This window comes from Lepisosteus oculatus, chromosome 19 (genome assembly GCF_040954835.1).
Source record: "Lepisosteus oculatus isolate fLepOcu1 chromosome 19, fLepOcu1.hap2, whole genome shotgun sequence".
Taxonomy (NCBI): domain Eukaryota; kingdom Metazoa; phylum Chordata; class Actinopteri; order Semionotiformes; family Lepisosteidae; genus Lepisosteus; species Lepisosteus oculatus.
The window spans coordinates 16314831-16339952 of record NC_090714.1 but is presented as its reverse complement, the minus strand read 5'-3'; the positions used below and the strand labels follow the sequence as shown (position 1 = coordinate 16339952).

At 52.1% G+C, this 25122-nt stretch overlaps 2 protein-coding genes across 5 annotated transcripts; one reads left to right on the top strand and one right to left on the bottom strand.

Moving 5' to 3' along the window:
• Positions 1–11: 11 nt before the first annotated feature.
• On the top strand, positions 12–22775 carry katnip (katanin interacting protein). 4 transcript variants are annotated; one of them, XM_015360212.2, is made up of 29 exons: positions 12–83; positions 2568–2611; positions 3829–3920; positions 4402–4571; positions 4791–4903; positions 5789–5890; positions 6351–6485; positions 7075–7288; positions 7483–7614; positions 8407–8579; positions 8879–8955; positions 9315–9408; positions 9837–10052; positions 10449–10586; positions 11275–12055; positions 13514–14263; positions 14825–15033; positions 15251–15329; positions 15593–15770; positions 16164–16329; positions 16752–16924; positions 17533–17597; positions 18408–18518; positions 18823–18962; positions 19227–19328; positions 19470–19630; positions 19802–19828; positions 20184–20269; positions 20815–22775. In XM_015360212.2, exons 2-29 carry the CDS (start codon positions 2603–2605, stop codon positions 20871–20873), a joined length of 4752 nt encoding a protein of 1583 aa, XP_015215698.2. In that variant the 5' UTR covers positions 12–83; positions 2568–2602; the 3' UTR covers positions 20874–22775. The 4 variants fall into 4 exon arrangements, with proteins under 4 accessions (XP_015215698.2, XP_015215696.2, XP_015215697.2 ...); XM_015360210.2 differs by lacking the exon at positions 12–83 and adding an exon at positions 1416–2078; XM_015360214.2 differs by lacking the exon at positions 12–83 and adding an exon at positions 2098–2393.
• Positions 22776–22880: 105 nt separating this feature from the next.
• On the bottom strand, positions 22881–25101 carry cox6b1 (cytochrome c oxidase subunit 6B1). Its single transcript, XM_069180717.1, has 4 exons — positions 24973–25101; positions 24000–24108; positions 23265–23365; positions 22881–23119 (listed from the first exon to the last, which is right to left on the bottom strand). Exons 2-4 carry the CDS (start codon positions 24103–24105, stop codon positions 23066–23068), a joined length of 261 nt encoding a protein of 86 aa, XP_069036818.1. The 5' UTR covers positions 24106–24108; positions 24973–25101; the 3' UTR covers positions 22881–23065.
• Positions 25102–25122: the final 21 nt, after the last annotated feature.

The following is a 25122-nucleotide window of genomic DNA, read 5'->3' as shown; positions in this document are numbered from 1 at the left end:
TGCTCCTGCACAGCGCTGAAGAATCGGTACAGGTCCTCTCAGCAGCTTCATTAAACACCGAAGGAGGCTTCAGAGGCTCTACGGTACTTTCCCCTTGACTTGCACAGCGTTTGTAAGAGTGTATTTGCAGAAAAATAAATTAGCCAGTATCAAAAACTGAAATGCCATCAGTGTAGCCCAAGGAGGCTGGCTTTGGTGAAGGGCAGGGACACTAGCTGCTGAGGGACGAAGCACAGGAGAGGTGGGACCACCTTAAAGCCTCTTTATTCTGCTTTTGGATGTTATGTAACCCCACAAATTCTGTTTCCTGGTATCCCTAGATCATGCAAGACAAATTCCTGGATTATCGTGAGAGTAAATGGATTGGTATTTTGACAAACTGTAAGAGGATGTCAGTGCTGATACCCTCAGCTTCAACGCATGTTGTTTTGCACAAAATTGCCAACAAAAAAAGGCAACACAGATCTGTCAGTTTCACGTGTGCCATCATATGATAAGCCTTTAAAATAGGATCTAAAAACAGCTTCCACAGTTGTATAATTTTCATTAAGTCTCATGCTGTTAAATAACTTAAAAGTGCAGTAAAAATGCTTTCCAACAGTAAAATGACCAGAGCTGTCCACTTAAAGACATACAGTCTTAGTGGAAATTCTTTTTTTAGTACATGGTAATGTAATAAATCTATTTTGAGTTTTTTTTTATCTTGAGTATAAATATTCTAGAAATATCCGTTTTTCACAAGACTCACTGGAGGAGATTCTAGGATCAATCAACTATCTAGCAAGCAAATGAGCTAAATGCTCTGAATGGCCACCTGTTCTTGAGCTGTCTGGTCTGTTTTTCTGCAAGTAGGCTTGGTGTTCAACAGCCCCTGTTGTGCTGCGCAGTTGCCGATATTCGGGGGGGTCATCCTCTGGAGAAGAGATCTGATCGAGGGGAGCCCCCAATCCGGTTCCTCCTCCTCCTAGGGCACCTGATTTTAAAGATTCACCACACCTGTGGGTTATTGATGACTCAGGAAATCTAGTACTTGAGGATTAGTGAGTTCTTAGATTTTAGTATTGAATTATCTCTATTACAAATCACCTGTTTAATTGATCACTTTAGAATTGATAGATGTTTTTTCATCTCTTATCTTTCTTTAGTTCTTTTTATAATACTTCTTTTCCTCTTTTTTGTGTTTTTGTTTTTGCTCTGTAAAGCATCCCAAACTCTGCTTGGTATACATGGGCACTGGAATAAATCTGTGTCATTGTTCAAGGGAAATTGGAAATGGGTGATTTAACAGTGACCTACAAAACCTGCTGGTGTGGGGCTCCCCAGGACCAGTGTTGGCACCCCAGTGTTGTGGTTTACGCAGTAGAAGGATCTTGGATTTAAATTTTATGCCATTATAGGACATTAAACTTTCCAAGACCTTAATTGCTCAATTAACCCAGGAGCTGAGGACCACTTAAATAATTATGGATTATTAATGGCCAAGGGTCCAGGTGCCAAGTTGGACCATCACCTGTGACATGCCTATGGAAAACAGCTGAAGCAAAGGATAACTTCAAGAGTAACATGTCAACACACACTGTAACGGAAGTTAATGTACTGTCTGTACTGCCCTCTGGCGGCCAGTATTGAAACGGCAAGCAAAGTTTTGTTTTCTTAATTGGATTCTGCATGTTTCCAACATGCAGCTGGGAAGTGAAGATCCGAATTTGAACACATAACCTTCAAAAGTAATTAAGACAGAGCCCGATCCACCGTCGGCTCCAGATTTAAAATACTGCTGCTGATTTTTAATTCCCTGCCAGCGCACATGGCCTTATAATTTGCTGTAAAGGTGAAGTGTTGTGGGTCCCATCTCAGTGACGTCAGCCAGCGGTCTTCACCAAGGGGGCGTGGCGAATCCCGGGTCTCCCTGCAGACTCATTGGTCAGCGCGCCATTGCCAGGGGGCGGGGCGGAGTGGCGATTGGCTAGCGGCTCTCTTGGTTACCAGCATGACAACGCGGACGGGGCTGTGAACGCGTCCCCATTGAAAACACACTTGGAGTCTGTTATCACCTCGTCAAGGCGATGACATGGACTGTAAGTTTGATCTTTTACATTTGGACACGCCGATTTCTGCTCGATCTTTCTCGTTTCTGCGAGAAATGCGATCCGAGCACGAATGCAGACACCTGAGCGTGTGTGGTGTGTTTATAAGCTATGTGTAGCTAACGTTTTAAAGAAACAAAAACGCAGGTCAAAAACTGTATTTTAAAGTTCACTTCCGTCTTAATCGTCCACACGGCTCTATGTGTTAAAGTAGTTTGTTTCCTTAGACTACAGTTTTCGTTGTCGCTACACAGATTGGTGTAGGCCCTGGCTGTAGCCGCGGGGTGGAGTTGTCTTTCACTGCGGGTGAGGTGTCCGTCCGCCCGGGCGGGGCCGCAGAGGGAGAGGGCGGCAACACCGACGCCTTGCAGACCCGCAGATTGCGTTTTACATGTTGATTTTTTTTTCTTGTCTGGTCACTTACAGAGTCATGCGTTTAAAAATGTTTCTTTCTCTGTCTGATGTTTTAAACGAATCCAGGCAAATTCGACAGGGGCGGCGCCAGCCCGGCGGAGATGGAAGAGGTAATTTCTTGTGTGTTTTTTTTTGACAGCGAATACTTCAGCGTGAGTCGAGGTGGGCTTGCTCCACTCAAATAGCAGCGCTGTTAAAATAATGGGGGGTGGCGATGGGGGGGTCGATTATGCGACTACTGATGCTTATCGCTGCGCACGGGGTATTGATTTCAGTCGATCACAAATTATAGCTGGGGTCGCATCTCGTCGGAGAAGGGTATGGTGGCGTGGAATGACTGTCCTCCGACTGGACACTGGTCCAGCGAGCTAGGCCCAAGTATGGGCTCCAGGATGTACAGCCGGGGAGAGGGTGGTCTCTGCTGGTGACACACGCATGAATACTACGTGTCTGGCTGTCTTGTCATTTTTCTTGCTTGCTCTGTTTTCTGCTGCGTGCTATCTGATGTGCCTCTCTTCATGTTCCCTCTCCTCTCTCCTTCCCTGCTCCTCTGTCTTGCAGATGCTGTAGTTGCCTGTCAGGGATTGAGTAAGGGGGTCTCTCTTCTCCTGTTTGTCCTGTGTGATGTTCTGGTCCTTTCCTGGGCTGAGCTGGGCTAAGCTCCGAGGGGGGGAAATATTTGCCGTCTTTTTCATTTGTTTAGAAGGTCTTGCTTCACCCCATACGTGTGCTTTATACCCCACTAAGCAAAACGGTTGCTTCAGTGTAAATTTGAACACATTCTTCAACAGTTCCGTGGCATTAAATTGCACATTCTAGCCATTGAGCTCCTGCTCAGCGTCAGAGAGTATTGTCCCTTCTGCCAGGTGTAGCATTCCCCTTGTTTCTCATCTGTGAGGTCAGCAGTTCAGTCCTCTGCTGGTCGAGACTGCAGGGTGTTTGCATGACTCTCCTGGCGGTTGAAAGCAGTATCTTCCTGTCCTGCAGGTTTTCCACGTACAACAGTGAAGTCCGCATAAAATGCGTAAAACTGGCTGCTGGAATTTTTCCAAATACACCGCTTTTCAATATTCAAACACGCTCCAGCAGACTCAAATGGAGAGCAGTTTATCTGTTCTTTTCTGATTGTCAGTTTCTAAGAATATGCTTCTTGGAGAACTTTTGCATTTTACCCAGTACTTACGTTCCCTGCCATGCGCCGAGCTTGCCTGATTCCCCTGTTGTGTGTCCTGCGATGGCACGTTCTTGCTTTTGAAAATGTGTGTAGGAAAGGCCGAGCCATGCAGTAATCAGCACTGTTTTGCTTTCATTCGATGTGTTTGTGAAGAGCTGGCATGGAATCGAAGCGGGGAAGCACGCTGCCTCGGATATTGAAGAAAAACACGATGAATATTTAATCGCTCTTCAACACAGGAACAGGTGAGGCGTGACGGTTGTGCTGTGACTCTTTTGCCACCCAGTCTACTGTTACAGAGTCAGAGGGCGGCCGCTTGTCAAATACACCCCCAGCTGGCTGAGGTGACACCTCGGAGAGCCAGGCTCGCACACAAAATGTGGGGTGTCTGGGACAACCCCAGAAGAAAGCCGCCGTTGTCTACTCGAACAAATGTTTTCAACTTTACGGAATAACATTTCAGACATACTCATGAGACTTTATGTTCATTTTAAGATTTTGGAAAAACCTGAGCTGAAATCTCTCCTACAGTGCAGTGTAAAGCACACTGAGAATTCGTGCGGCAGCATGTGATTTCCCTTTGTGGGCCTGAATCTGTAGCGCTGGGTTGTCCCTTTCACCCGCCACTCCAGTCCAGCCGACTGCAGCCCTGTGGGGAAAGCAAGAGTCCCGTCTGTGACCAGCAGGTTTGCTCCTGCTCAGCAGTGCTGTGTTCCTGCCCGCCAGGATCCTGAAGCGCCTGAAGGCCAAGAACTCCAGGGAGATCGCGCTGGAGCGCTTGGAGCAGGGATTCTCCATTTATGTGAACGGCGCCAATTCCAGACCGACGGGGCAGCCGAAGAACCCGGCCCCCCCGCCCTGCACCCCGTCTGCCTCCAGAACGACACAAACGGCAGGTGAGCAGGGACGCCCACGTTTTCCTCTGCCCACTTGGGTTTTGTGCATTTCACTTTTATCATCTTCCTCAGTCATGCTCCGTGCTTTCAAAGCCTGGTATATGCCGCGCTTTTCCGATCGGCTGGGTCCGGGTGGGAGACCTTTCTCCGAAGGACACCTCTCCTGTACGGAGCCGGAAGAGCAAATCTGCAGCGGGTGCTTTGTCGTGGTTCCCCCAGATGCATCTCAGGGGCGTTTCCTCCTGGAGGACGACCTGCAGGATTCGGAAGTGACCCAGAGGCGGAGAAGCCAGACAGCTCCCGGGAAGGTCCAGAGGAAGGAATGGGTGCAGGTAGAGTATCCTGTCTGTGAAAAGGCTCGTATGGATACGTTGGATTAAGGTAGCACGGGCTCCTCTTGCTTGCCAGCCTGTCCCCTGTCCCGGGTGTATTCCTGCCTGCGCTGGTCCTGGGATAGGCTCCGGATTGCCCCAGCCTGTTCTTGGGATTAAGTGGCTTTCTGCCGACGGACGGGACTATTATTCCTTGAACCAGGTCCAGATGTCATTTTCCTATGGCTTGTTCCTGACTCGTGTGATGCCAAGGAATAAAGAACATTTGAATCTGAGACAGACGTCCCCTTGTATTCTTCTCTGCCTTTCTTCGTCTGTGAATTCAGAAGCCTGCGAGTGTGTTTAACGGTGAATCCAGTTAAGCGTAAAACCCTGTGTTTCGATGCACCATTCGTGTTTGTGCGCTGTCTTGTCGACATGCGTGCCGAGGTGTGATTTAGCATTCTTGATCATTCCACAGAATGACTTTGTTGGTGCGGAAAGACTGGTGTAATTTCAGCAGGAGAGTATCAACTTTACGTTTACAGTAAGCTCCTTCACAATAAGCCTTTGAGGAGCAAAGCAATGATCATTTTCAGCTGCTGACATGCTTCTGGGGGATAATTGCTTATCTGGCAGCTATTCATTACTGTGGCAGAGTAGGTGGAGCTGAAGGGAGCTCAATCAAATGTGTCCAGTGCTTTAGAAATTTCCAGGATACAATGTTTTCCCCGGCTTGTCTGTCATTGTTTGGCAACGCAGCCGAGTGTAAATTATCCTAATTGCATTGTCATGCTCGGAGAGAGGAGTCTCTTTGTCACTGCTGTCGGTCTCCACTGAATTGAGTTGTAGAGGGCGGGATTATCGGGCACGATGGGTTCTAAAAGCTGCTCGTTTCCCTCACAGAATTCCATCCACATTAAGACGGAGAAGGGATCCCGGATTCGGATCGGTCCTGGTCCCCGTTACTCTGATGATTTTGAGGCCTACGAGAGTGTGAACATGGAGGTACGGTCTGCCCTGTGAGGTCTGACATGTGAAGTGAGGCTTTATTGCACATCTGGGTATCTAAGACACAGTCCTGTAAGTTAGCCAGACCTTGGCTTTGGGCAGTAGTTAATAGAGGGACTGTCTCTGGATGCTGCATGACCCAGAGGTATGGGATGTCACTAAATGTTTACATGCAGTGCAGTGTCCTTTCCTCTCTGAATATTTTACAAAGTAATGAACGCTCCATTCTGCGCCAGGTGATGTATAGCATTTACATGAAAGGGGGAAGTAGACGGATGTATCTCCATACAGTACGTCTTCCTCCTCTGGCAATTGCAGTGTGTAAAGAAAATACAGGAGAGCACACTGGTGCTTCTTTGTGATCAGTTTGGTCATCTGCTTGGATTGCGTGATGGGACGCGTCTTGCGCTGTGTTTGGCGTGTAACCGGGTTTCCTCCTCCTCCTCCTCCTGTCCAGACGTCCGGTGCCCAGTCTCCACGGCGGGAGAGCTGGAACGTGCCCAGGGCCTTCAGCGCCAAGGCGGAGGCCCGGATGGGCAGGAGCGAGCCCGGATGCAGTGAGAAAGTCTTGCTCAACATCGATGAGGTCAAGGTCAGCACATCGCCTCCTGTGCCACTGGTGGATCCTACCTGTGACATTACTTTGAGCTCAGCTGTATTATCGGGGTTATCGCCGATGCCTCCAGTCTTTTCCTCAGGCTCGAGGAGTACCTTCTTGCTTGCTTCCACTGGATAGAGCTCTTCTGATTTTCTTAGCGTCTGTTCTCTTAGCTTTAGTAAATCACAGCGTGAAAAGCACACCAAATGTCTTTACGTCTTGCAGCTCATCAGCTCTGTGTATTACATGCCCGCCTGTATCAAGCCTCAGCGCCGCATTTCTTGATCCGGTGCCCAGCATGAAGGCCACTTAACACCTGCTCTACTTACAGTTCCCATTTGTCACAGATCTCATGTTGCAGAGCGAAGAGGCCATTCGGTCCATCCAGCCCATTTCGTTAGTAGCTAATTGATGCCAGGATCTCATCCAGCTATTTTATTGAAACTAACCAGGGTATCGGCTTCAACCACATGGCTGGGTAGCTTGTTCCACTCTCCCACCACCCTGTTTCGTCCTGTATCGGGCCAGGCCGGTTCAGGAGCGGGTTTGCTAAGTCTTGCCCCGTCGGTTCTGCGCCCCGCAGGTGCTGCGCCAGAGCCTGGAGGCGGGCGTGTGCGTGCGCCGGGGCAGCCGCGACTCGGCGGGGGAGGAGTCGGACGCCGGCGAGGAGGACTGGGTGGAGGAGCGGATCGAGGGGGAGGGGAGCTCGGCGCGGGTGGAGCAGGGGAGCGCGGCGGGGGGGAGCGTCCTGGAGCCCGGAGACCTCATAGTCCTCGACTTCGGGCCCTCGCCCTCAAGTACGTGTTCCAGGCCTGCGCCTTTGAGTCCGTGCTCCTCAAAATAGCATTGCACGGGAGGTGTTGTAAGGGCATGCTGCTGAAATCATGCTGCCCAGAGGACAGGCCAGGAGCTGACTTTGCCAGTCCCTTCCTGTCTAATTATGACACCCAATCCGTGTCTTTCAAGGGCAGCTTCCCCCTTGCCTTTGCAGGTACCAAAAAAGAGCGACTCCTGTCGGCGAAGAGGCGGGACAACATCGACGCGTACATCCCGACCAAGCCCCTGATGGTGAAGGGCAGAGCCTGCGACAGGCCTCCCCGCTCTCCGGCCCAGGATCCTGCGAGTAAGGGGCTCCTCCGCCTGGCTCTCTGTCAGAAGATCAGCTGTGTGTTCTCCCCAGGTGCTTGGGGAGCTCTCCTGTTAGTTTAGCACATGCAGAGCTACACACAGGGGAAGGACAGAGGCAGTGCGAGGCTGGGTGTGTTTGTTTTCTGTCCATTTCTGTGAGGTCGCATTGCACTTCCTGACGCGACCTGGTTTCTAAATGGATGCACGTGGGCCCCGGATCTCTCAGTATGTACTTACAGCTGCCCGAGTGGGGCTCCATTGTCTAATTTGTCTGCTTGTCTAATCGATTCTGAGAAGAGCGTTGAACAGTGCTTTGCAGTAGGTTAACGTTTCAGTGTGTCTGTAAGGTCAGTAATGCAGTTTTGCTGTAAGTGCTGATTTAGCTGTGGCTGTGCCTGCTTGCTTTCTTGACACCATATTTTTAATTAGCCGGGTTTGTCATTGTCTGAGATGCATAGTAACCACGGGGCGGGGGGGGGGATCATATTAAGAATAAATGGGTATTTTCTTTAAACATTACAGTCCTCTTTTTCAATTGTTCTTTCTCGTATTGTTGCTGTTGTCATGTCAACCCTGTTAAGCAATCAGAAAACGGGACTAAGTGTTTTACAGCAGAAGCATTACCTTCTGCAGGAAGTTATGCACAAGCTGCACAGGCCTCTTTGTATTAAACAAATTCATTTCAGCATCTTGCCAGTATTTTTCTTCTGTTTTACTGGTGCCCGACCACTTGCATTAGAAATCCCAGCGGGATGCAGGATCCGCTCTTGTTTTTTTGGAAACGCAGCGCCCCGGAGCCGCGCGGAGAGGCCCCTTTCGGCTGCCAGGAAGCTGGCAGCGGAGGCCCCGGACCCCGAGGAGACGGCGGGCGCGGTCCTGGAGGCCGTGCGGAGAGAGAACCGACCCCTGCGCGGGGAGGGGAGGCCCCAGCCCGGACAGGAGCTCCCCGAGCACAGACTGGTGAGACAGAAATTGGGAATTGGAGCGGTGTTTCCAGACAGGGCTGTTGGCAGGACCCTCAGGGGCTTGGCTGGTGAGAAAAGGGCCTGCTTGTTGGGGGAGTGCATGATTGTTGGGCACAATTCAGGGGTGTTCAGTTCAGCACGAGAGCCGAGCCAGGAAAGCCATTATTCTGTGGTGTCAAGGGAACAAGCGAGTGTCTGTGTCTCCTTTTACAGCCTTGCGTATGACCCTTTCATCCTGTCGTGATTAGTGCGCCGTTGCATCTCGCTGTCCTGTTTCCTGTTATTGCTGCTCAGGTGATGAATGGGCAGGAGGAGGATGCGGAGAGTGAGGTCACCAAGGCCATGAACAGGATCTGCCTCCTGGAGCCAAGGTATTGATTTATTGAGGCTGCGAGTTATTTCGTGCAAGACTCCACTCACACAGGGGTGAGCACCTATCAAAAGAAATAATTATCAGATGCATAGCAGGAGGGGTGCTGACAGAGGTCTTTTTCTGCTATGCCAACAGGTTTATTATACATTATAGTTATAGACATATAGTGTTTAGTTGTTGTAAATAGTGCCTGTTCAGTTAGAAATTGTCCTAATGTTGTGTTTTAGTTTAACATGTTCAGGATTTGATGTATTTCATGCAGCAACACTGTGTTACTCTTGCCAGATCGTTTCAGTTCTTCATCTTCTGGTGGAATGCTTAAAGGCTAGCGCTGTATATTGTGGTACTGCTTTTCAGCCAGCAGAAAAAGATTCTGAAAGCCCTGGAGAGGATTGAAGCTGATTCAGCAGTGGCTATCCAGCAGAAAGCAAAGTCCAGTGACAAACCAGAGGTAAGTGTTTGGCAATTCGATTTCGTGCTCCACAGTGATTCGAGGTGTATAGATCGAGGATTCCCATAAACCTCCACAGCGTTGCCCAGAATTCACCACAGCTCACTGGGGGCCTGAGGGTCTGCGGAGCCTGCTGGCTGCTCAGGGTTTTTTTTTGTGGTCTTGACATTGCCCAAGTCATGAAACTTTTCAGAGGCATGTGGTTTAAAAGTTAAGTACTGTAAAATGCATGCACAAAAAAACAACTAGGGCTGGAGTGGGGATATTGAAACACTCCGTAATTCCTGTGCGCTGTACATGCAGAGTACATCGGCATGCCTCTTGTTTTAGGATTGCCAAGCTGCCTGTCACCCCTGTCCCAGGGGGCCTGGCCAGCCTGTGTGGGCCCAGAGCAGGGGGAATGAATGCTGCTCTTGTTTCCCTGGCAGAGAGCGCAGGCGAAGGAGGCCACAGAGGTGCCCGGCGCTCTTTATGTCACAATGGAGATATTGTCCAACTGGGGGCACTGCAGCGAGGTGGGCCTGACGGAGGTGCAGTTCTTCTGCCCCAGGAACCAGAAGCTGTACGTCTCCCCACACGACCTGGACGTCAGGAACGCCAACTCCCCCGGGGAGCTCGGAGCGCTGGTCGACGGAAAAACCAAAGTAAGTGGAGAGACCTGCCCCTCCCTAGGACCCCCGAAAATACAACCTGCATCTTTCCACGGGAGTCGGTGCAGTTACCGCTGGAGCAGGCGGATGCACGGTGTTTCTCTGAGTACTCCTGCAGCGGTTCTCCCTTGCAGAGATGAGTCCTCGATTTGTTGCGTTTTTAGCTCTCGTGTATTGAAATTGCTACACAATGCTTAATAACTAAATGGTTTAACGTGTTCAAGCTTTAATGTGTTGTAAGTAAATCGCCTCTCTTATTCCAAAATCGATTGATTCAAGCTGTACTTAAAATCTTCGGTAGTCTGGTACGGTGTTACTTGCCGGCTCGTTTAATTGTCATTCACCGGTGCGGTTTTTTTTTTCCCCCCCACCCGCGCTCTCCCGGGGAAGACCACAAAGGAGCGTCACATGTGGACCTGTCCCTTTCACCCCCCCGTCCAGCTGTACTTCATCGTGCGCAACCCGGGGCGCACGCGCGACTTCGGCGTCTCCAAGATCAAGATCTGGAACTACAACCGCTCCCTGGCTGTAAGATCGCCTCGCTCGCTCGCGCGGCGCGTGCGTCCGCGGAGCACCCCAGTTCGAGCCCTCGCCTGAACTCGAAGGCCAGGAGCAAAGCTGTGTGTGTGGGGGGGGGGGGAGGGGGGTGTGTCTTCTCTGGAAGCTGAGATGTGTCTGGTTCAAGCCACTCACTGCCCGGAAGTGATTGCTGTGCCTGAGACAGAATGTGGAACAGAGGGGGATTAAGGAATTGGATTAGAGGCGAGTGACCTGGGACTTCATCCTCTCCTGGTTTCACATAGCCACTGCACGCTGTTCTGCTGCTGCCGGCACTTTCGCTGTGTTTGGTGGCTGTAACAGTGTTCTGTGGCCACGTTCTCCTGTTTTGTCTGCTGCCGCCCTTGCTGATGAGGTATGTTATGTGGCTGTGGGGTGATCTGGTCCTTTGATCTGCTTCTTGTAGCTGGGAATGTGTCTGTGTTGACGTTGTGCTGCAGCACTGATGAGTGCTGTAGGAATGAGACATTTCCAGGCTCTCTGCAGCATCTTGATCAGGATTTGCTCTCTCTTTTAACTCTGAGCTGTTGAGAACTGGGGTGAAAAAGTTGGTCAAATCAGCTGAGGTGTTTTGCTTGACTATTAATCAATATATAAACGTCTGTGAGTGTATTTCTGTTATCACGCATTCATGCAGGGCATTCTCGTTTGCCATCAGGACCTGGACATTGGCGCCAGGAACGTGAGGATTTACCTGGACAGCACGCTGGTGTTCGAAGGGGAGCTGGAGAAGGGCTGTGGGAATTCGGTGTTTGACTACAGCACCACTGTCCCTCTCCGAGGCCCTGTGCAGGACCCGAGCTCTGCCAGCCGGAAGAAGAGCCCGGAGAGCAGCAGCAGCTCTGTGGGCGCGGACGATGATCCGGGTGACATAAGGACAGAGCTGCCGGAGAGCAAGGACAAGGCAGAGGGAGAGCCCCTCCCTGAGGATCTGACCATGCCGAGTGTTCCTGCCTCCCGGCCGGAATCGCCAGTGCAGCCGGACTCTCGGGATTCCACCTGGGCCTCCCTGTTGGCCGATGAGCTGCCGTCGACACGCCAGCCGGAGCCGAACGCGGGGAAGAAGACAGCAGATCGGGCTTCTCCGCGGACGCCCTCCTGGCTGCAGCCCCCGGACAGGACCAGGCAGGACGAGAGACGGAAGCCTCCTTGGCTTTCCGCGGACCTGCCAGCGGAGCCCGAGCTCCTGGAGCTGCCCGGCCATCCGGGGAGAGTCCGCAGGAGCGCCGTTGCCAGGGGGAGCAAGACCCGGAACGGGGACCCGAGCCTCCTTTCGGACGCGGACTCGTCCGACCTGGGGCCGGGCTGGAGCCCGGCGCCGCTCGGCGGCGTGGGCCCGAAGCCGGACCGGCCCGCCAGTGGCAGGAGGAGTGCCCCAAGAAAGGCGGCGCAGCGGGTGTCCCGCGACGGCACTGGGAAGCCGGGGCTTCCCGCGATAGGTAACTAAAATCCCGGAAATTCCGAGTTTCCGGAACGCAGGAGGCGTTTGCTTCCGCAGGCAGTGTTGGTTTGAGGATCTCGCTTCAGGGACCCGGGCTTCTGCTGGCAATGTGCTGGTGATTGCAAGGGCTTGCACAGGGTCAGCCACTGCAGACCCATTGCTGACGGTCTCATTTGACCTCCCCTGGACGCCTCCCCCCCCAGTTCCTGATCACAGTGGGTGTGGGAGTAGAAACTGAAATTTAAGTTAAGTTTTAAATTCCCCATCCTTTCGAGAAAGAGTCTGACATCAGATCACACTCGTCTTTCGGAGAGCAGTTATTCTGGCCGCGCTCCCTTCTGCTCTGTTTGGCAGCGAGCTCCTTAGCTTGGCACTCGATGATAAATTTGCGGTTTAGTGATCGTCCACGCTGCTTTTCGAAACAGTCATGCAGCACTGAAATGATTTACCGCCTCCTCCTCAAGGCACGGCACTGCCCGGCAGGAACGCATTTCAGGAGTTCTCGATAAGCGAACGGTCAACGTTTCGTAATGTTCTGCATGTGCTGCCCTCAGAATGAACCCATTTACTGTACAGTTCAGGCCCTCTGCACACCGGCGAAGGCTCAGTATTGGACTGAGGGCTCCAGCTGCACTCTGCACTATTTATCCTCAAGACTAAGGCAGCCTCAGGCAATTTCGTCTAAAGCAATCGGATTATCATGCTCTGCTTGAGCACCCCAGACACCCAAATAATCCTGCTTTAGTATTGCTGCAGGTGGAAGACTCTTAGCGCGTTGAGTTTATTGTACTATTTTTTTTCTGCAGGAATCTTGTCAGGTATTGTGTCCTTTTCTATAAGAGTGCTACTCGGTCATTTTAAACCTGCTGTCCCTGCGTGACTGAAATATTACAAGTAAGTGACGCAGGGCGGCCCCATGCTGGGTGACATGTGGCAGCCGTGGTGAGCCAGCAGCCCGCATACTGCAGATCAGGAGGAGCGGAGAGAGGCCGCTTCACCAGAGGAATTAAAGGGGAGCTTGAGTGAGGCCAGATGGTGCAATCCCGGAGTGGGATTGGAGCTGGGAATTTAATCTGTTTTGCAGACAGATCCATGGGATCTTCAAAGTCTAATTAGTCAGGACCTCCGTTTAATGTGTCATTGGAAGGATGGCGCATCCTGCAGCTCGGTGTCCCCGGTCACCGTATAGGGGGATGGGATTAGAATTTGTGAGCCAGAGGGAAGAGCACCCCCTACTGGTCCGTGGAGCAATCATCAGGTTTTCCTTAAAGCTCTCCTATCCCCGTACTGACCAGGCACAGCCCTGCTCTGCTCTTGAGATCTGGGAAGATTGGGCTCCCAGATGCTAATGCTGCGGCCAGATGTTTTGTATAAGACCAGTACATGACTGTTTTCCGGCCCATGGCTGTGTACGAAAGCAAGGAAATCAAGTGAAAATGTTTGCACTCTCGCACAGATGACCTGAATTCGGGGGTTGGAGGCAGGGCGCAGCGTACCCCTCGTGCCAAGTGGCGCAGCGAGCAGGACGACACCCTCCTGGAGTCCTGGGACTCGCTGGTGCGGTTCAACCAGTCGCAGCGCGGGCGCATCTCCAACACGGGCTTCGAGGGGGACGTCTTCGACGAGTTCCTGCAGCAGCAGCGGGCGGGGCGCCCCCAGGCCGGCAGGGCCGCGCCCCCCGGGCCGGCCGGGCGGGAGGCTGCCCCCGAGGAGCCGGCGGACGAGCCCCCGGGCGAGGCGGAGCGGGACGAGGAGTTTGAGATTCCCGTCCTGCCCCGGGGGCAGCGCCTGGTCATCAACATCCTGTCCACCTGGGGCGACAGGCACTACGTGGGGCTGAACGGCCTGGAGATCTTCAGCTCCACCGGGGAGCCGGTGGTGCCCGTCCGCATCCGCGCGGACCCCCCCGATATCAACATCCTGCCGGCCTACGGCAAGGACCCCCGAGTGGTCGCCAACCTCATCGATGGCGTCAACCGCACCCAGGACGACATGCACCTCTGGCTCGCCCCCTTCACCCCCGGGAGGTCCCACGTCCTCTCCGTGGACTTCCCCTCGCCCTGCCAGGTGGCCATGATCCGCATCTGGAACTACAACAAGTCCCGCATCCACTCCTTCCGCGGGGCCAGGGAGGTGGAGATGCTCCTGGACGGGAAGTGCATCTTCCGGGGGGAGATCGCCAAGGCGTCCGGTACCCTCTCCGGAGGTAAATCCGCTCTTCCCGTGGGAAGTACGATATTCCGTAACCCCCCCGGGCGTTGTTGATGCATTTTCCAAGTGCGAGCTTTGGGATTCCAGTTCTTGGGTTTACATTTATATCTTTAGTGGGCTTTACTTATATTATGTCTGTTGTGTCGCGTATGGGCGTTCAGACGCAAGCGAAAAAGGGCAAATCTTTTGCAGTAAGTTGGCTGCAATGCGAAACCTTGTTTGCTGATTTTTTTTTATGTTCCAGGGTTAGAAAGAATCGGCATTGATGAGTTCATTTCAAACCAACCTGCACTTATCCGCTCGTAGATCACAGCACATTAGTCATTACAGTGACTAGTGAGCAGGAAGGGCCGGTTCACGTCACAATTCTTGTGAACTCTTGCTCTCGCCCGTGGTGGGACCAGGGGTTTCGGACAACATGGCGACTTACAGTACCTTCACAAAGTTCACATTTTTGTGCTAAATTCTGAATTTTGCGATACCATCAGTGTATTTATTTTTGTTACCGAGATTTAATAACTTTGCACAATCCCCACCCCGTCCCCCTGTCCCCCAGCGCTAGACCAGTTTGGCGACACCATCTTGTTCACCACGGACGACGAGATCCTGGAGGCCATGTCTCGCTTTGACGAGACGTTCGCCGGCGAGGGAGACAGCACGGAGGCGCTGGTGTCCGAGGAGGAGCTCAAGCGCCCGAGGACGGCCGACGGAGAGGGGGAGGAAAGGCCTTTCACGCAGGCTGGCTTCAGAGAGGGGAGCCCACAGGTTGGGCCGCCGCTTTTAATGCAGGATTTGTTCGCGATGTTTGGAGCTCCTCGTGAGCGTGTGCAAAAACTGTTTAAGCGATGGCGAGGGGGGGGAATGTTTCGGGATATTAAATAATTTTTCTTTAGTCATTTAAACCTTGTGAGCACTCTAGAAATTGCCTTCGCTCCTCACCTTGTTGCATAGTTAATCGGCACGCGTTTGTTTTCCTTGTCAGCCAGAAGAACAGCCTTCTCCATCAAGCAGCGTGCCTGGAGCGACCCCGCTGCAGGCTCCAGGGATGTACACTGGGAAGTGTAAGTGCTCCTGAAACACACCAGAGGCTATCGGCAGGAGGAAGCCCTTCAGCAGCTCTAGTCTTGCAGGAGCTAAGGGGTTGAAGGATCTCGTCCTTCTGTCTTTCTGGGGGGACTGGGATGAATTCCAGTTCTGTATTTTTGCTAAGCCAGCAAGCCAGTTGTTGCACCGCACATCGTTATAATGGTTAAAACACTGTTTATGCCTCACAGCGTTGTTGCTAATGCATATTGTTCTCATGCGAGTGTTTAACATACTGCAGGCCTTGAAATTAACTTCGCCATGACGTGGGGTGACTCCCATTACATGGGTGTAACTGGGCTGGAGGTGGTTGGCAAAGATGGGCAGAGCCTTCCTCTGACGATGAGCATGATAGACGCCAGACCCAGAGACCTGAACGAGCTCCCGGAATACAACCAGGACTCCAGGACCTTAGACAAGTGAGTGCCGGACATCTACTGCACAGGTTTACCCTGTTGTGTAAGAATTGCACATTGTAAGTGTGGTTTTCTTTCAATGATTCAGCCCTACTGCTCACATGTATGAACGTGTGTTTTCCCTGTAAAGGTAAGCCTAGTCACTTACCCTTATCATGAATCGGACCATTTTGGTCTTTAATCTCCAATGGGAACGATTTGAAGAAGAAAATCCTGATCAGTCTTCAGTAACGTTAAGTGCTCTCATTCCTTGTTCGTGCCTGGTTTTTAATTGCATTTGCTCGTGTTGGTTTGGCACAAGTATTGTGCAAACTCTACCTTTTCACCTTTTCACACACTGGCTGTGCTCGTCCTGGCGGGTTGCCTTGCCTGCTTCTGAACCCTTCCCGCCCGCAGGCTGATTGATGGCACCAATATCACGATGGAGGACGAGCACATGTGGCTGATTCCGTTCACCCGTGGGAGCGAGCACGTCCTCACTGTGTCCTTCGAGAGGCCCGAGACGATAGCGGGGCTGCGCATCTGGAACTACAACAAATCGCCGGAGGACACCTACCGAGGGGTGAGGCCTGCCCCAGAGTTTCCCCGCTGCCGGCAGCCTGTGTTATGTCGCCACGGGATTCTGCACAGAGCAGTGACCTACATCTGGCTGCAGGATGTCAATGAGACCACATTAAACCTCTGCATGGAGTCTTAGCCTGGCACAGTGGCTTGCTCCATAATCGGCAGGGGCTGTGGTACAATCCCATCGCACTCGTGCATGAAGCCCAATAAACTACTCACATTTTGGTATCGGGAGGGCTGCTGAGCTCTCTTGGGGAAAGGAAGGCAAATCTTTGGAGCCATTTTGCCTTCCATTATGTACTCTAATAGGGTATCGCCTGTTCTTCGGGTGGGAAGTGAACCGTCTTTTGGCTGCTCCTCTTTCTGGGATGGCTATGGCGTGCCGCTCAGCTCGCCTGTGTGTTTGCGTTTGCAACGCAGGTGAAGCTGATCCACGTGAGCCTGGATGGGCTGTGCGTCTCGCCCCCCGAGGGCTTCCTGGTCCGGAAGGGCCCGGGGACCTGCCACTTCGACTTCGCCCAGGAGATCCTGTTCGTCGACTACCTGCAGCCCGCCGGCGGCCACGCGGACCGGCCGCACTCGCAGCAGCTCGGGTAGGGCAGGCCGCGCGCGGGGTCGGCGCGGGGTCGGCGCGGGGTCGGCGCGGGGTCGGCGCGGGGTCGGCGCGGGGTCGGAGTGGGGCAGAGGCACCAGGAGGAAAAAAAAAAACGGAAAACAAATTCACCGCTTTATGGCGAGGTCCAGGCCAAGGATAAGAAAAGGCAGCTTTTGACAGGGAGACTAGGGACTAGAAAAGGAAACGAAAAGGCCACTTGAAAGCGCGATCCAGACTGAACGGAGGAGAAGGAAAGGGCCTGAACACTGACGCAGCCCCGGCGTGTCGGCCGCCGGCTGAGGCCGCCGTGCAAGCGCCGCATTCAAACAACTAGATAGCACTTGGGTTTCTCTGAAGGGGGACCAGTGGAGTTTAAAAAAAAAAAAAGAGGGGAAAAAATGCTCCGTTGTGTCACACGCGTCTTGCCTGGGGTGACCGCCCAGTAAGCGTGTGAGTGGATAGACGTGTGTGCACAGTAGTTTGAGTAGACCCTTGCTCGGCTGTGTCGGTATGAAGCGAGCAGCAGTGCTATGCTATACGTGGGGAACGGTAGGGCCGTCTTCCGGAAAGACCAGGTGGCATTCCTTGTTGTTTTGTTTTCCGCAGAAGTGGCTCCAAAGCCGTGGAACAGGCCAGCATGGATTATGAAGCTCCCCTGATGCCCTGTGGATGTATCCTTCAGGTCTTCCCACGGCCTCCTTTCCGATCACAGATACGGGGTGGCATTCCCGAGCCCAGGCCTGCTCGATCCCCTGCTCTTTACTGTCTCGGTGCACGTGTGGTAAAGACCAGAGGTGTCCCCTATCCCCTATCTTGTGATCTTGTTAGGTCTAACATAGTCCACCGAGGTCTACAGGTTTAATACCCCCTTGGTTCTTTTTATTGTTGTTTCCTCCATCGTCCTTATACTGTTAAGTAAAAAAGAAACGCAGTGTTTCTTTTCCTTTCAGCATGGAATGAACCTTTCCGTGTTCCGTAACGGCCTAAGCGTGCAGCTCCCTACTCAAACCTCTTTGTGCAGTGATGCGATTGCATCGCCTTGCCCTACCCACCAGGGGGGGCTAGAGGCAGGCCTTAGAGTTTATATTCTGGCACCGGTGCTCTTCGCAGCCGGTCTGGTCTTGACTGGGGTCTGAGTTGTGGACAATCCAAGAAGCCGTTGACATCAGATGGATCTTTTGACGATGCGGGGGACACCCTGGAGCAGCTGAGTTCACTGCTCTGAGGCTGGAGCTGGGGGATCAGAAACGGGTGCGCTGCTGTATGACCTGCAGGTGTCATGCTGGCCAAACTGCTGTGGAGGGCACAAGCTAGGAAAGTTATGGCTGCACTTTTCCCCATTCATCCATTTGGCAAATGCATTTTTCCGAAGCCACGTGCCATCAGACCCAGTCAGGGTGCCAAGGGAGCACACTTCAGGGCTGCAGTGTTTCCTCTCTTGCAGGTGTGAAGTGTTTCTGTCCTTAACGGATTCCTGCCAGTTATTTTCCAGCTGCAGTTGCTTACCACCTGGGGTGACCCCTACTACGTTGGCCTGAACGGCCTGGAGTTCTACAATGACCGCGACGAAAGGATTCCTCTCACAGATAACAGTATCCTATGGGAAAATATGGAAGCCTGTCGTGTGTGTGGTCTGTGTGCAGTAGGTGAATGCCTAGTTATGGATGCCAAAAAGAGACGAGGAATTTTGTGCTGCCTTTCCACTCTTTGTCGCTTTTAAACTTGGCTTCACCTCCCCTTGATCCTTGGTCTTTCTGAGTAAGCCTCAAACATGTGATAGACAATGCCGTTTTCCAAAAACTAAGATGCTGTAGACTTGTTGGTGTGGAAATTGAAGCTGATCAGAAGGAAAACTGTGCCCGGAACTGCGCCAGCACACTTGACTCGTATGCTCAGACATTGCTGCCTTCCCAGACAGCGTGAATGTTCTGGACAGCGTTGCCGGAGACGTGCGGACTCCCGACAAGCTGATTGATGGGACGAACAACACTCACGACGGGAGACACATGTGGCTGGCTCCTGTCTTGCCTGGCTTGGTGTGGAGCCTTTTGGATTTTGTTCCAGTGTTGTGGTTCGGGGTCAACCTCCTAAGGAGGAGCACAGAACCTACTGCCTCGCACATTCACTGTTTTATGAATCATTTCTTTGAAATTGCATAATTTAAAACGGTGGCCTAAAATGCTGTTATTGCTTTCACAATGCGGGTAGCTCACTCTCAGAGTTGGCGTGTTTTTGTTTGGGAAGTCCCAGGAATGTGCTGCTAGCCATCTTCATGACCGTCTTCATTTTCTTTTGAACAGGTGAACCGGGTGTACGTGATTTTTGATAAGCCCGTGACGGTATCCATGATAAAACTGTGGAACTATTCCAAAACGCCACAGAGAGGAGTGAAAGAATTTGGGGTAGGTAGGCCGATTTATCATTTAGATGTATTTTTTTAAGTTAGCAGTAGATTGAATAATAACAAAACCTGTTTGAAAGGAGCTCTCAAAGGTTGAAAGTTGCTCCCTAGAGATGGGATGACTTGGAGTTTCTTATTCCAGTTACTGGTGGATGATTTGCTGGTCTACAATGGCATTCTGGATGCTGTGACCCATGTGACCCGGGGCATCCTACCCACCTGTGACCCTGTGGTCCCCTATCACACCATCCTGTTCACTGACAATGCCAAGATCGCCTACAGGGAGAGGAACACAGTCATAAGGTATGGGGCTGCACTGAGGGCCGGAGCCCGTTTCTTCCTTTCATCAGCCACGAACGGGGTCTCCTATGTAATGCTGTGTTTTTGCTGGTTAGCTGCTGTAGATTCTTCATCTGAGGCAAAGCCTGTTTTCTTGCTGCTGTCTTGAAATCAGCTCTGTTTTCTCCACTCCAGCCCCCAGCCAAACAGGACTGAAGAAGAGTAAGTAGTGAACGCAGCAGACCTGTTTGTAAAGGGCGCAGTCTACGCCAGCTGAAATCCCCTCTGTCCCAGCCAGCCCTGTTCCCTAATGTTCACCACCCCCCGAATGTTTTCTGAGACTAATCAACCTCGTCTTGCTCCCATGTCCCTCATCTTCCCCCTTGCGGAGGCCTGAAGTCTAGCTCTCCATGTGCTTTGTAATCGTGTGATTTTTTTTTACACAGTTTGATTGTTACCCACCCCCCCCCCCACCCACCCAGTGGTCAGTAGAACTGTGCTTTGATGTTTTAGGTAATCACAGATAATTTCAGAGATCAGGTCAATCGTAAAACCTCTATTTTCTTTTTTTTTGCAGCAACTATGTTGAAGACCAGGATGTGAGGATGACGAATGAAAATGAAATAGTTCAGCACACTAAGAAGAAGCCAACTGCAGATCCAGGTGAGAGCTGCTTATACTCTCCCTTGCAGGACATTCTGTCCTTGGACAAATTCACAAAACTGTAAGCATATAAAATGCTGTCGCAGGGATTGCTCCTTAAGAGTCCTGGCTGTCACAGCGCCGCGGGATGAGTCCGTGTCGCACTCGGCTAGCGAAGTAACCCGGGCTCGATCCCGAGACGTCTCCATCACGGAGCTCATCCTGTGCTTGGAACAAACACTCTTACTGTTTGGGGAAACTCCAGAGGACATGCTCTTCTTAAAAGATACGCATGGGGAGACCTGACGGAATCGTTCTTGATTCCTGCTCAATGTCGCTCCTGGAGCTAAGGCATCTCTTGGCTCTAAAGATCCTGAATCTGGTATTTAACAAGTGGGGTGGCGACTGCTTCCGTCACTGCATGCGTGCTCCAGTGTCTAGCAACGCCTGTACTGTTCTATCTGTTTGTAATCGACGCTGTCCTTTTCCCCTGTGTGCTTCGATTGAGGTGTTCATCCAGTTGAATATTGTCTTCTCCTCCTCGTTGTTCTTCAATGTGACTGCAGCACTGCGGCCGAAGACCTGCATGACGGACCGAGGGCACATGGGCAAGAGGCGATACTGAAGGGCACCGCGACCCCGCGGGGGCGGCGTCCAGCAGCAGACCAGAGCCTCCGTGACCTGTGACCCGCGACACCTGACATCATGCCCAGTGACGCAGGAGAGCCAGTGCAGATGAGTAGGGTAAACGCTCCCCCAGCCCTATGAGCTCCTCCGATTTTAGTTACTGGATTAGAGTCCGAGGCACCATTTGACTAAATGTGCAGGGCAGGACTCGTGGAGCTCAATTCGCAACCACTGCCAGTTTAAGGGAAATGAGTACCCGCTTACAAAAACGGGCAGTCTCTCCTGCAGAGAATCAGGTTTGATTCAGGGGCTCAGACAGCGCTCATGTGTAGCTGGCTCTGCATACTTTAGTGTTGTTTGTATCCTAAAACAGCCCTTTCTAAGGACCTTTGCAATTCATCAGCTTGTTGGCCAGAAAGTGGAAATCCTCCAGGTGCTTTGAACTGAGGCTGAACTGGGAGTGATCACCATTCTAGCTGTCAGGGCTGCTCAGCAGTTCCCACTACATCAGGGTTTGTAAGTGATCCTAAACCGTCAAGACGTGAAACTCGTGACTGGCTGGTTGACTGGGGTCAGGAACGGACAGCTGTGCTCCTTAAGAGCCACCAGGCATTGTTTTTTTGTTTTACTAGATCTCTAAACTACAAATTGGATAAAGCACTGGATTTAGTGATCAGAACTAGGTCATCCAGAGTGTTTAAAAATGGATTACTTCAGGATGACCTCCTAAGCCTGCTTGGTTGTGATTGGCCAGCCTTAATCGAGCTGCTTAAATTTGAACCGCATACAAATTCCGCCAGCTTCACTCAGCCCCATGTGTTTATACATTTCCATGAAATGTTTTAATTATGAGTGTTTATTCACGAGAGCTTGCACATTATCTATGCGAACATAACTGGTGAGATTCCCTGGTTTAATGCGAACAAATCTAACATGCTGCGTTCATTATTGCAGGTCTAGAATACTTTCCATTTGCAAATAAGTAGCCTTAACGGAGGAGTGTCCCTGAATGCTGAATCATCTAAACTTTTGCTGCAAATTAAGTTTCTCATGAAGCTCTGCTACAATTAACTCATTTACTGGAAACAAGTGTCACTGTTTTAAGCGCAAGACTGTTTACTACGAGTTTGAATGAATTGTTGGAACGAGAGTTGGAAGACCTGGCTCTGTCAGTACTAGTAGTGAAGCCCATCGGTGTACTTTTAAAGCTAGAATATCCATAGGCAGGGTTACTGTGCTGGAATGGGGTTTGCCCTAAATAAGGAACCAAGTCAGAAATCATAAGCAAAATGTATAGGCTTTCAACACAAGTGGAGTATATGCATATTATAAGACAGTTGGTAGGTAAAAAATAACTAGTTAGAAAAACAACCGGGAGACTAATCACTGATTAATGAACACATTGGTTAGTCTTGTGAAGTTAATTCTAGCATATTTAAGGTGTACTATCAAAGTTTGTCCTAAAATGAGATTCACTGAAAAAATAACATTTTACTGCAGAATCCACACACCCAGAAGAGAGAAATCTTACGTGCCAATCTTTCAGAGCTTTATTTTTCCTTGTCCCACGGGAGGTCGTTTTCTGTCAACAGCCAACAACTTGCAGTTCTTGTCAGCTACTCTCTGGACTGCAAAACACCCAGCATCTGAGAATCATCCTTCTAGCTGTATATAGGAAAGTCAGACCCCCTTTTGAGAGAAGTGCCGTCGTTCTGCATGTTTTTACTGGAGGGCTGCTGGGAATAACCCTGCAGCGTGAAAGGAATGGGGAGCTTTATTTTTGTTGCACAAACTGTACATTTTGTGTAAAAAAAAAAAAGGTTTTGTTTATCACTTCGAAAGAGCATTTATATTAAATGTAGTTTTACTTTTGTTAATAAAAATGTTCTAGCCAACACCACTGCAGCGTGTTTGTTGTCTGCTGCACGGCTGGTTTCTGGAAAGGGGCCAGACTTTCGGTTGCATGGTAACTGAAGAGTTCAAAGCACAACACAACAAACGGAGCTTCATTTCTGTAGGATTTTATTGCCTGAGACTACAAGGCTGGAAAGCAAAAAAATGAAGGAATCTGTACAATCCTCGATGGCCGTCGTTCACAAGAGGGGCGCTCGGAATTTCTGGAGGACCAGTCTGCACCCATTCCCTTGTCCCACACGATGGGTTTGGACACGGCTTCCTATGGAATGCTGCTCAGATCTTTCCTGGGAAGTTTCCTTCCTCTCTTTGTTCATCCCATTTAGTTACCTGCAAGGTGGTTGGGGGGGAACCACTCAGCATTATCTTGGCAATTAATACTTGAAAGACTTTAAAAAAAAATGAACATCTTAATCACTGGTGGTCAGTAATTGCTAGGAGGAAGTTATACTCCAGGAAGCCTCACAGCACTCACCCAGGACACGGGGCACAGGGATTTATACACTCGCTTGTACCAGTCGCATGGAGTGATGTCAGCCCCTCTGGCCGTCAGGGCCTTCTGACAGCGATGGAAATCTACAATTGAGACAGGCAGAAAACGGGGTTAAACTGGGCCGAAGGCTGGAGGCTCAGGTCTGCAGGAGAGGGCACCCTGCCTTTCCTCACGTCTCCCTCCCAGCCCTGCATCACAACCGGGCAGAAGCTGCCGCGCCCATCCTCTCTCTCTCTCTCTCTCCAGGCTTTGCATCTTGCGTGCGGCTGGGATTCACGCAGGAAGGAAGCCAGGGTCGCCCACCCCACGATGTCGTTCCACGCACCCACCACCCTTGGTGGGAAGCAGGGCCTCCAGTCCTTGGTTTCTAAAACTCAGCTCCCCACCTGTGTCCCCTGGTTCCACTTAGTGCTAACATTACGGTCTAGTTGAGCTAAATCTAGCTACGCAGGTACAGAAAAATGAAGTGGCACGTTTTTCAGAAGCGGCTCCTTTGCACCCATTTGCTACATCCCATCCTGCTGTATTCGGCTCCTGTGCAGCTACAGGCATTCCTGCAGTGTGTCACTGTACATCGTCTGAGCCCAGCGGCAGCTGAGAGGCGCGCAGACAGAAGCCAGTAATTTAATAGAGCTCAGCTCCAGGGCAGCACACATGACCACCCCTCCTCTCCTGCGCCTCTGCAGGCAGGCGGGGCAGCGAACCCGGCTCGCTTACCCAGGTAGTTCTGCCAGCAGTTCTTGGTCTGGTTCTGGTTGGGGAAACGGGCGTCGAACGGCGCCGTGCGGTACCGCTCCAGCTTGTCCTTGATGTCTTCCGCCATGTTCTGCGGGGGGGGGACAGGGAACGAAAGTCACCGAGCGGCTCGGCGGGATGGGGTCACCGGGGGGCCGGGAGGAGGACCCGGCCGTCTCAAACAAACCGGGCTGGACTCTCGAGGGCTCCGGCGACGAGCAACGGGAATACAATTAGGTGCAAAGCAATGCGCTGGTGCGACGGAAATACAGACAGACTGCTTTCTAATAGGCTTTCATGGCAGCTCGGGAAAGCCGTGTCGGAAGGGAAGCACCGAGGCGGCCTGTCCAGCCGGGAGCTCCCCCCGCTGGCTGTGCGCACCTGCCCCCGGTGAGCCCCAGCCCCGAGAGGCCTCGCCGCCATCTCTGCAGACAGGTCTGCCGCGTAGTCCATCGCACGAATGGTTTCGATCTCCCTTCCGCCAGGGTGCCGCGGCGCTTCCTACCCTCGCCTGCACGTAGCGCACAGCCGGCTGGGGCGAGCCTGCAGACACGACCCGTCCCCAGGCGCCCGGGACACCGCACGCCGTCCCTGACGGACACCGCCCCCCCCGCACCCCCCACCCCAGCACCCCGCACCCCTGGGGTTCAGGCGGTACTCGCCCCGAGCTGCGGCGTGGAGGTCAAACTGCAAGGTGAAGCTCAGAACAGGTGCCGCCCAGGTGCTGCCCTTGTTCAGCAGAACAAAACCACGGAGGTTACATGGGGGGTCCGGGGGGGGGGATCAATTAAAAGGAAAGAGAGCGATCAAGGAAGTGCGGGCAGCCGGTGATTAATCCGGCCGCCGCTGTTTCGGGTCCTGAATGTCACCGATCCGCAGACACAGCGGCCAGCGGGCTGTGCAGCGACCCCCGCCACCCCCACTCGCCGATCAGCGGCCGCCCCGCCGCCCTTACCTCGCTGGTGAGCGCCGGCCAGGCTCTGAATGGTCCGAGTGCGGGACGGGAGACGGGCTTTTTACTCGCTGCTGCGGGCCGGCGGGCGTGCGGACGCAGTGCGGGTGCCCGGGCGCGCGCGTGCTCGTGCCCCGTGCTCGTGCCCGGGCC

Coding starts and splice junctions, on each gene's coding strand:
- katnip (XM_015360210.2), top strand. Junction 5,891..6,350: donor ACGAGAGTGTGAACATGGAG/GTACGGTCTGCC, acceptor CCTCCTGTCCAG/ACGTCCGGTGCCCAGTCTCC. Junction 7,615..8,406: donor TCCGGCCCAGGATCCTGCGA/GTAAGGGGCTCC, acceptor TTGGAAACGCAG/CGCCCCGGAGCCGCGCGGAG.
- cox6b1 (XM_069180717.1), bottom strand. CDS start 24,105: ATGGCGGAAGACATCAAGGACAAGCTGGAGCGGTACCGCACGGCGCCG. Junction 23,366..23,999: donor CTGCTGGCAGAACTACCTGG/GTAAGCGAGCCG, acceptor TCTCAATTGTAG/ATTTCCATCGCTGTCAGAAG. Junction 23,120..23,264: donor CCCTGTGCCCCGTGTCCTGG/GTGAGTGCTGTG, acceptor ACCACCTTGCAG/GTAACTAAATGGGATGAACA.